This window comes from Schistosoma mansoni (assembly GCF_000237925.1).
Source record: "Schistosoma mansoni, WGS project CABG00000000 data, supercontig 0201, strain Puerto Rico, whole genome shotgun sequence".
Lineage (NCBI taxonomy): Eukaryota > Metazoa > Platyhelminthes > Trematoda > Strigeidida > Schistosomatidae > Schistosoma > Schistosoma mansoni.
This window is the reverse complement of record NW_017386075.1, coordinates 92,453-103,490: the sequence shown is the minus strand read 5'-3', so window position 1 is coordinate 103,490 and position 11,038 is coordinate 92,453. Positions and strand designations below refer to the sequence as shown.

The 11,038-nt window shown below is 38.7% G+C and overlaps 1 protein-coding gene across 1 annotated transcript in view; it reads right to left on the bottom strand.

The window, feature by feature from the left end:
* The window catches only part of Smp_010290 (ubiquilin 1,2, putative), a gene marked incomplete at its 3' end in the record, with an annotated part of 13,348 nt that extends 5,350 nt beyond the window's left edge, over positions 1–7,998 (bottom strand). Inside the window, exons 1-8 of the mRNA XM_018793521.1 lie at positions 7,885–7,998; positions 7,701–7,841; positions 7,652–7,663; positions 7,506–7,614; positions 4,106–4,272; positions 3,741–4,017; positions 3,372–3,565; positions 2,361–2,558 (exon numbers count right to left, since the gene is read on the bottom strand). Of these exons, the coding sequence (XP_018647137.1) occupies positions 2,361–2,558; positions 3,372–3,565; positions 3,741–4,017; positions 4,106–4,272; positions 7,506–7,614; positions 7,652–7,663; positions 7,701–7,841; positions 7,885–7,965 (1,179 nt within the window). The 5' untranslated portion in view covers positions 7,966–7,998. The remainder of the gene's footprint in view (positions 1–2,360; positions 2,559–3,371; positions 3,566–3,740; positions 4,018–4,105; positions 4,273–7,505; positions 7,615–7,651; positions 7,664–7,700; positions 7,842–7,884) is intronic.
* Positions 7,999–11,038: the final 3,040 nt, after the last annotated feature.

Below are 11,038 nucleotides of genomic sequence, written 5' to 3'. Positions count from 1 at the left end.
TCTCGGCCGTACCAGGGTATTTGGGGGCAATATAAAAGATGATATGACATAGAGTTGATCATAATTTAATAGAGTGTAGTATGGGTACCCCCAAATGCCCTGGTATGTCCGAGAGTGAGGAGAGTCCACTCTCCCTCTAGAAATGCTCTCACATGACCATGCGTATATAGCCTCTATCAGGGAAGTCCTACTCACTGCCTTCTCGCACCACGGGTGTTGTTTACGAAATTGAGAGAACGAAAAGCGAATGTCTGGCGCTTTAACCGCGTTGGTGAACACGGAAAGTCCACCTAGAGGAGTTGGACAACCCTGATTACAAACCAATAATGCACATGTGCTGGCTCCAGTATCCTGAGGGAAAAAATGGCGTACGAATCAATCGTTGGTGACCGATTACCATGGGACTGCATCTCCTTACGAGGCTCCAGGTGTGACCCCCTAAGAAAACCATCTGCTTCGGTTTGGGCACCTGGGCAGTATCACAGCCCTTACACAAATCAAATGAGATTTGCGTGGCGCATATATATCTGGTGCCCCTTTGTACCAATATTTATGTGTTTAAATAAAATAATAATAAACCGATTTCATATTTATTCATTAAGTAATCTTCAAAGCTTATAGCTGTGAAATAGTTATCCACGTCTTCACTTCGATTAATTTTAGGTGAACTTAAATTCATTAAACATCCTTTTACTTCAACTCATGATTATGAGTAGTCAATCCTTTAAATTTCAGTTTCGAAATGTTGTGTATATGAAATGCCATATAACTGGGTATAAGGTAAGTAAGGTCAATGTTATTGATTCAACTTAACAGACATTTTTAATCAATTAGTTAGACTAACATCTGGTTCATAAAATTTACCATTTTGGTGGAGTACAATGTGTAGTTCGTTTGCCTATTCAGCATAAAATGAAGAGAAAATGTTTACCATGTAAGAGTACCCTTATTAAGGATATCTTAATGTGTGTAGTAAAGGTTAAGTATACAGACACATTTATAAGACCATGTTATAGATAAAGATAAAATTTCCCTGATGTAATTGATTGAAATCTATGTAATACAGACGTTACACAATGCACCCAAAAAGGATAAATGGATAGTAAGTCAAATCAAAAAATTTGTCCAAACATGTGGACAACTTATGAATAAATCAACTGATGGGGAGATCACAATCGACTGGCATGCATTTTGGGAAATACACATATAATGAAAGATAAGTGATAAGATAAATGACTGCTTTATTAGGATACTTTAAGTGATAAATATATGTCACATAGTATCAGAAAATCATAGTACAGTGACTGTTGGGTGTCGTAAGGAAAAGGTTTTACATGTCTGAAAAAAAGTCAGGTTGGTACAATTAACCAAAACATATTTCAAATATTTAGCCAGCATTTATCAGTATTATGTTTTGTCCAAATTAGGTCAAATATTTTTCAGGTGGTCACAATACCAAAATGATTCATTTATAAATACAATACCGTAATGAATCTTCCCTTCAGGATTTCTCAAGGGAAAAGGAAAAGAGGAAAACCAAGGAACATATTGCGTCGACAATTGGGATCAGACATGAAAAGGGTGAAAAGCAACTGGAGAGGACTGCTCAGGACAGAGTTAGATGAAGAATGATAGTGAGCGGCCTATGCTCCTCCACGAGGGACAACAGGCGTAAGTAGTGATATTTTTCCATACAAGCATAATAAGAGGAAAGTGGTAAACAAATCTTAAATGACGAAAATGATTTATCAATAAATCTACATGTTTATTCTAACACGAACATTGAAATCAGTTATTCGGAGAACTACTATGCTATTTATTGAATACTGAGTGCTAGTACAAAAATGTTCACACTATTTCAAAAAGAAGTTTAGCTAACTGATATAGTGAACCAGCCAGAATTGGCCAGATGAGAAGGTCAATCGATGACAACCAAAAGTGATCTGAGGGACAAGTGCATATCACTAGCTAGGAAATGGATTGATTTCCTAAGGAGTATTTGTGTATATTATTCAGTAGTTCAATATGCTTTCTCGTACGCTCTTGTGTTTTCGCTCAAGTAGTCAGGTGAGGAGTTAGCACATAGCACATCGTGTATCAATATCAGATCTAGGAAACAGCCCATAATCATTTATCAGTAGTTAATAGGCTTGAAATATTTGGTGTATAATCAAAGTCACAGTGATTTGAAATTTATCAGTTTGCCTTCTGTTGTACATAAGTAACAACTTATATATTTACGTAATACATAAAAAGTGACCTACAAATATATTTTCATTTCAAAAAACTATTAATCCCTTGAATTATAATAATAAAAATCAAGATTACTTTTATTTTAAAGAATAAAGCCTACGTCTTACTTGGAGAGCACGAGGATTTGATAACATATTCATGAATGATGGTTGATTGATCTGGTTAGCTAATTGTGGGAGCATTTGTCTCATTTGATCACGTACATTTGGATTAACGCTAGAAATCATTGGATTATTCATAATTAGATTTTCCATAACTGAAGGGTTTGCACTCATTGCTTCAAGCATGGCTTGCACGTATGGGACCTGGTTAGTACAATAAACGTCAAAATGTTATTCAGTCTTAGGATTACAAATAATTCAATGGTCGTTGTCTGATAACACGGGCAAGTTACTGTTATTCACTGAGTCATCGGCTACAAAATCTTGAGTATTCGAGGACTTCACAAAACTTTTACGAGATAATATACATTACTGTCGTTCATACTGCGATAAATAAAATAAATTAACTTATTTACCGACTACTTGAGTTTGAGCCATACTCTAAGTATGAGGACTAATGATACTACTCGATTACCTAAAACGACGTAAGAAAAGAGGGATTCGAAACTGAAATTTAGTAGCCGAAAGACAGAGGTCTCTGCCATTAATTCACTGTTCACAAGGCAATTATTTCAATCTCGTTTGGTAAAAATCTTGTTAATTTCCCCTTGATACGATGTGATATAGTGACCTGGATCAATATACTTTTGTACAAGGTCCTATGGCCGGCTGAATTTCACAGGTAACGGGACTATAATAATTTCTTTTATAACTCAAAAAAGTATACTAGCCAAATCAGATTTTACAGTAAGTAGGTTAGAATTGAAAAGTTATGAAACTGGTGCATAAACCAAGTCAATGGGGCAGATGAGATGATTGTCTTTTTTACATGACTTTACGACGACATACGTTTTAATCTCAAGAGCTTTATGGAAGGTAGTATGGTGGAAGTATGGTGTTACCACAGGAATCTCAAATATTTCATTTCCTTAGTAAGATTTGCGTTTGTAACTCAAAGATTCATGAAAAATCACGATATGATTCCTATTGACTGATAATTACTACAAATACACCCACCTGAAAAGCATTCGATACCAACTCAGGACTAGAAGATAGTTGGTTTAGCATAGTTTGCACAAAATCACTGTTGCGATTTGAATTCACCGAACTAGGTGCTGTTGTAGTACTGTTATTTGTGGTTGCGTTGTTTGTAGCTGGAGCCCAAGGATTCGGCATAGGTTCAGTGGCAGGAGCACCTTGTCGCACACCACCTAAATAATCCAGAAAAATATTTGAAATATGCAAACTGTCCCGAGTTTTTAACTAGTCATTTGACGAAGCATGATAGAGAGATATCAGTTATTTACTAGTTAACTTATAAAATTTCGATCAAGCGATTAACTGAGTTATAGATAAAAACATAAAGCTATATGAATGGATAAATACCTGCTAAATTTGCGAAGGGATTTTGCTCCGAATTGCCATTTGATTGATTACCGCTTAAGCTGGAGCCAATGCTTGAGGCTGCATCCATTATTGGTTCTTGGATATCCCGAAATATCCGTTGTAAATGATTCATTCCTCCGGGTACCGATTCCAGATTGGAAATTGCTCGGTCATAGTTACGAACCATTTCCTGCATCATAGCCGGGTTGCGGGCTATCTCCATGGACTGTCGAAGAAGATCTGGATTGTTAAGCATATGTCCTAACTCAGGATTGCGCTAAAAATAATGATAGTAGTATTAGTTCAACCAAAAGAACGTTAAGAAATAGAAAATTAATATTTTAAGACTATCGTCTTTTACTTACTTCAATCAAATCACGCATTTGAGGATTCGCTTGAAATAAACTTCTAATGACCTCTGGATTGCTCATCAAAGACTGAACAAGAGGGCTGTCCAGCATGTTGCGAAGAAGTTCGGGATTCTGCATCACTTGAGCCTGCATAGCCTGTTGCATACCAGCGAAAGTGTTCACTGTAAATACAAACGATTTTTTGTTAGTTTAAATCTATCTATAAACGATAAAGTTCAAAATATTTAACACCTTTAATTTTAATTTGCAGTCTATCTGAAAGTTAAAGATACTGTCAGTTATATAAATTTACTACTAGGAGTGAGAATTGAACTAAGAGATTACGTCTTAATCTCACTGGCAGGTGACATGCAAAACGTCTGTCGTACGACCATTTATATATGATAAAAAAATTTTTTTTGGCAGTTATCTATAAATGTTCACCTAGGGGTTTGCGTCAATGATTTGGCTATGTGAGTTGCCAATCAACGATATCGGACATTTATTATATTTATTTAGACACATAAATATTGGTACAAAGGGGCACCAGATATATATGCGCCACACAATTCTGATTTGATTTTGTGAGGGCTGTGATACTGCCCAGGTGCTTAAACCAAAGCAGGTGGTTTTCTTCGGAGGCCACAGTCGGAGTCTTTGACCTTAAGATCTGATCCACAAGGCAATGGAGCATCGTAAGATGCAGTCCCATGGTAGTCGGTCACCAACGATTGATTCATATGCCATCTGTTCCTTCAGGATACTGGAGCCCATGTGCACCATTTGTTTGGAATCAGGGTTTTCCAACTCCCCTAGTTGAACTTTCCGTGTCCACCAACCCAGTGACAATGCCAGACATTTGCATTTTGTCCTTTCAATTTCGTAAACAACACCCCCGCCACGAGAAGGCAGTGAGTAGGACTTCCCTGGCACAGGCTATATATTCGCGTGGCCATGTGAGAGCATTTTGAGAGGGAGAGCGGACTCTCCCCACTCTCGGTCGTACCAGGGCATTTGGAGGCCAACGATATCAGACAACTGTGTATCTATTGATCAGAATCATATTCACCGTTTTGATAAACAGAAGTACGCTTGTAACATCAAGTTTTCTCTTTAACTATTAACCAGAAAGTCCTAGCTGTGAACCGAGCGCAAGTCAAAACTTCCGATTACCACGTATCTGAGAAACTTAGTCTGTGATACTATTTACTATCATTTGGTAGCAAAAAAAGGGAAAATAAAATGGAGCAAACTACGGTAGTGATTGCTTGATTACAGCTAACCGATGGGCTGTTTCCACTATTTCCATGCAAGCTTCAGGGAAAAATATATACGTTGGGAACCGCTGGGACGCCCAATCTAATCCTCAATAAGCTGTGTTTCAATATATCACTTAGGAAATTGTCGGACACCATGTATTCATCAGTCATTTGATTTCAACAAAATATATGATAAGCAGAAATAGAATATCCTGATGAACGTGAGTAAAAATAGGTTTATACGCACAAACCTGAGTACACTTCAACAAATTAACGGAACGCGAATGTCAAGACTGTCTTGAAAGTCTTAACATTCGCGTCTTACTTTACGGCTGTGAAACATGGCCATCAAGAGAAGATACTCGTAAGTTACTAGTATTTGACCACAGATGCCTTAGAAATATTGCTCGCATCTGCTGGGATCACCGGGTAAGTAACAGTGAGGTTAGACACAAAGTATTTGGGAATGATGGTAAATCACTTGATGAGGTCATGAATCTTCATCGACTGAGATGGTTAGGCCATGTGTTACGTATGCCTGAACACCGATTACCACGACGCGCTATGCTGACTAGTGTAGGGGATGGTTGGAAAAGAGTTAGGGGCAGCCAAACAAAAACGTGGCATCAGTGCTTGAAGTCACTAACTTCTAGTCTGAGCCATGTTGGCAGATGCAAACTACTTGGTTGGGGTCCGCGTGACTATCGTTACCAATAGTCGGAGACTCTAGGTGACATGGCTCAGAATCGATCACAATGGCGTAGGTGTATACACTTTCTGTCTTCCCTTAAACATTGAGATTAAAATTTCTTCATAACTTTCTTCCTATACTATATCCTTACATACAACCTATCTTTTATATATTAACACCACTAAGTTAACTACTATGAATTCGGTGTTCATCTTGTTGTACTAACGAGGTATGGCAACTTGGACCGATGCATAAATGTGCCTGGTCCTACGTTGTAGCTGACTGACTGTCTTGAAAGGAATGAGTAGACAAACGACACGTAAATATTCATTTGGTGGCGAAAATGAGAGCCCATTATACTAATTATCTTTAAATAGTCAGATAGTCTACATATCAGATTAACAACTAACAACATCACGAGTAAGAAGCTAACCCCACTTTTACACAAGGTGTGTTTGAAATAATTTGCCTTTGTGACACCCATTCAGACCATTAGTACACTGCAATTGACGAACTTTGTTAGAATAAACACACAGGTCTAACATCCCCTACCAAGGTCATCATACAAACATTATTTTGAGAAAACCTCGGAAGCAGTTGAAAAATCGAAAAAATTATCGTTATGTAAAAGAAGCCACACTAGTGCGCCGTGCATTTTATCGATAGACATTCCAATATCCTACTAGGTCCTGACTTTAAGAGCGCTTTTCAATACTAACGTGTATTTGACCATGATGAGGCTTTCCGGTACACGATAGTTCAGACCATCAAACACATGGACCAACTTAAAAATTTCCGTTGCGGGGGGCATATTTATCACTCATGACTTCTACGACTAACATGAGCACAATGCAAGCTAGACACCCTGGCTTTTCCGGAATATATTTTGCCACAACAAATTCAGGTATTGATGTATCAACATACCTGGAAACAAACTACATTGCTTTAGTAAGTTGATGTAGGAAACTTTTCTTATCAACGAATCTGGTGAAAATGAACACAATGGTCTCGTCAGATTCGTGGTAGATGAACGTGATAACGGGATAAATAAGAACAAATGACTTTATTCAGACTGTTACGCTTAGATTTACTGTATGAAATGAATCTTCCGTTACGATAGAAGGGATGATACTGACCTACAATAGGTGTTTCAATCCACATTCCTTCGATGTACTATAGTTGCGATCCCCATTTTACTCCACTTGCAAGAAATTTCGGTGCATTTAATATTCAGGTGACAAATTACACAAAAACACAAAGACATTACGAAGGTAAGGAATAATTGTTCAGCTTCATAAACGGGTTATTTCTGATCAAGATTGTTATCAAAGTATATTGGTAAATCTGCTGCGTGTGGATTAAAGGTAGATATTACTATGTTAACAACCTTACAGGTTAAATGTTTAGGCAAGCAGACATGATACCAAAAAAACTCGATAACAGTTTACAGGTGTACGAAACTTACCTCCATTAGCACCAGTTTGTGATGGATTACTTGGACTTCTACTTTCTCTTGGTCTATCACCCACATCTGTTACGACTGAAGAAGTTCCTGTTGGATTAACTTGGGAGGGCTATAATCTGCTCAAACTTAATTTATATAAAACAAACCTGTTGTTGTTTCTACAAGGATAAGTTTTACTAAAAATCGTGAACATACCGAAATCACCAAATGGATAATGAATCCATCTTTTATTTTTAGTTGTTCAATAGTATCTTCATCCTTAAGAATCTTGCCACCGAAAATCAGAATGAGTCTCTCTGATGGAGTCTCGAACGCTTTGGATGCTTCATCTCGAAGCTGTAATAAGATCAAGATACACTTATAGTAACGAGAAGATTACTTCTTTAACTGAACATGAACTAGGGACAGAAACTGTCTTCTCCCCTCGAGGAGCCTTGATTCGCAGACTGAAGTTTGACATCACTAATCTCCGGATTCAAACGTGGCGCTGTCCAACACTCTGCACACAGTTATAACAATAATCAAGGTATCGTTGTTCTGATGATATTCTTTAGTGGTTGCATGAATAGAAACTCAGAGACTCTATTCCCTCTACTGCAATGATTTAGGATTACTGCAATTGTATCCTAATAACAAACTCTAACGAAATCTTACAAATAGCAGGCAGTCGTTTGGGGAAAAAGCTGGTGTGTTCTCATGATGTTGGATGATATTTTGAACTCGCTCTCCTGTTGGAAGTGAACAGTGTGACTTCCGTCAGTTGGATCATATTATCAAAATGTGCTCAAAGACAGGAGTTTTTTAGATGGCCTCTAGTTTGGGTGTAAATTCCTTGAGTCTCTCCTCATAAGTGACTTTCTTGTCAGCAAACAGAGTATTCAACTTGACTTGTTACTGTTTTACGTGAAAATCATCATGAAGTTGCAGATGTGATGTTTGTACTAACAATAGTCTTAAAGCTGTCATCCATTCTTCGCAAGAATCTTCGTCTAAACTGGAACAAACATTACCACAATAGTCGTGTGCTGAGTTGTTGTAAAACAGAGGTTTTAACTTGAGTCGTTGACGTTTCTGTTGATAATATTTATTGTCGGAATACACCGGGACAGCTCTAATGTCTGTGATAAAGTAGAGATGTGAGTCTGTCGCTCAACAGTCAATTAACTCTATCTCTGAAGCGAATACCCAAGCACTTTACACAAATATTGTGTCATACATACACCAAACAATTAAACCTTTAAGTAGCATGAAATAACCACCTGTTAAATGTTAGAGATACCTAGAACAACCTAGGTACGTTACCCTACCGGTATACAGTAGATCAGTTCATCCAATTTAAAAAGCAATAATTCAGTCTGAAAGGTAATATTACAGCCTCGAAATTTAGGGGTGGATTACGACAAATTAATTATCACCAAAAAGCCAAACAGATAGTATGGAACAATAAAAAACCAAGAACACAGTTAAAATGAAATTTTTTTTTTGATAGCCTGGCCAGAAACGCGCGATTGGGTATAAATCTACAATAGAAACTTACCAGTCCATTGAATTTTCGTAACCGGTCGTCAGTAGTTGAATACAGAAAATCCAGAGTAGCCGCTACCCTATTTTTCTAAGAGTGAACACCTTGATTTTCTGTGGTGTGCCTGGCACCATATTCATGCACAAAAACATACACAAAGCCACTTGGATTTCACCGGATCACACTACACAGAATCAAATCGACCATATCTACATCAACAAAAAGTTCAGGAGGACGATGGAGGATGTGAGAACGAGGAGAGGAGCTGATATAGCATCCTATCATCATTTGCTGGTCGCCAAGATGAAACTAAAACTCAAGAAGCACTGGACAACGGCGCGGACAACATCACAAAAGTTTAATACGGTCTTTCTTCGAGATGCTGACAAACTCAACAAATTCAACATAGCCCTCAGCAACAGGTTCGAGGCCTTTCATGATCTACTCAATGGAGAGGGGACTACCATGGAGAGCAACTGGAAAGGTATCAAGGAGACAATCGTTTCAACATGTCAAGAGGTTCTGGGCCAAAAGAAGCACCATCACAAGGAATGGATCACTGTCGGTACACTGGATAAAATCGAAGGAGGAACAAGAAGGCAGCAATCAATACCAGCCGAACAAGAGCGGAAAAAGCCAAGGCACAAGCCGAATACACAGAGGCAAACAAGCAAGTGAAGAGGAGCATCAGGACCGACAAACGTAAATATGTGGAAGATTTAGCGATGACAGCGGAAAAGGCTGCAAGAGAGGGAAACATGAGACAACTGTATGATACAACAAAGAAACTTGCTGGAAATTACCGTCAACCGGAAAGACCAGTGAAAAACAAGGAAGGCAAAGTAATCAACGATATTGAAGAACAACGAAACAGGTGGGTAGAACACTTCAAGGAACTCTTGAATCGACCAGCTCCACTGAACCCACCCAACATCGAAGCAGCACCCACAGACCTCCCAATCGATGTTGGCCCACCAACAATTGAAGAGATCAGCATGGCCATTAGACAAATCAAGAGTAGCAAAGCAGCGGGACCAGACGACATCCCGGCAGAGGCACTGAAAGCAAATGTAGCAGCAACTTCAAGATACTCCACATCCTCTTCAGTAAGATTTGGGACGAAGAACAAGTACCAATAGACTGGAAAAAAGGACTTCTGATCAAGATACCAAAGAAAGGCAATCTTAGCAAGTGCGACAACTACAGGGGCATCACTCTCTCAATACCAGGAAAAGTCTTCAACAGAGTGTTGTTAAACAGGATGAAGGATTCCGTGGACGCCCAACTTCGAGATCAACAAGCTGGATTTCGTAAGGATAGATCGTGCACAGATCAAATCGCAACTCTACGTATCATTGTGGAACAATCAATCGAATAGAATTCATCACTCTACATCAACTTCGTCGACTACGAGAAGGCATTTGATAGCGTGGACAGGACGACACTATGGAGGCTTCTTCGACACTACGGCGTGCCTGAGAAGATAATCAATATCTTACAGAACTCCGATGATGGACTAAACTGCCAAATCGTCCACGGAGGTCAACTCACCGACTCGTTTGAAGTAAAGACCGGTGTAAGGCAAGGTTGCTTACTCTCACCCTTTCTCTTTCTCCTGGTGATCGACTGGATCATGAAGACGTCAACAACTGGAGGAATGCACGGGATACAGTGAACAGGCAGGATGCAGCTTGACGATTTAGACTTCGCGGATGATCTGGCTCTTCTATCACACACGCAACAACAAATGCAGGAGAAAACGACCAGTGTAGCAGCAGCCTCAGCAGCAGTAGGTCTCAATATAAACAAAGGGAAAAGCAAGACTCTCCGTTACAATACAATATGAACCAATCAAATTACACTTGACGGAGAAGATTTGGAGGATGTGGAAACTGTTACGGGAGAACTAAAGACATTTGGCTGATTAAAACCTTTTTACTGTACATCAAATTTACTGTGTTTTTGGATGTGTTTGTTTTACTTAACCTTTGGACTTGTTTGTTTATATCAT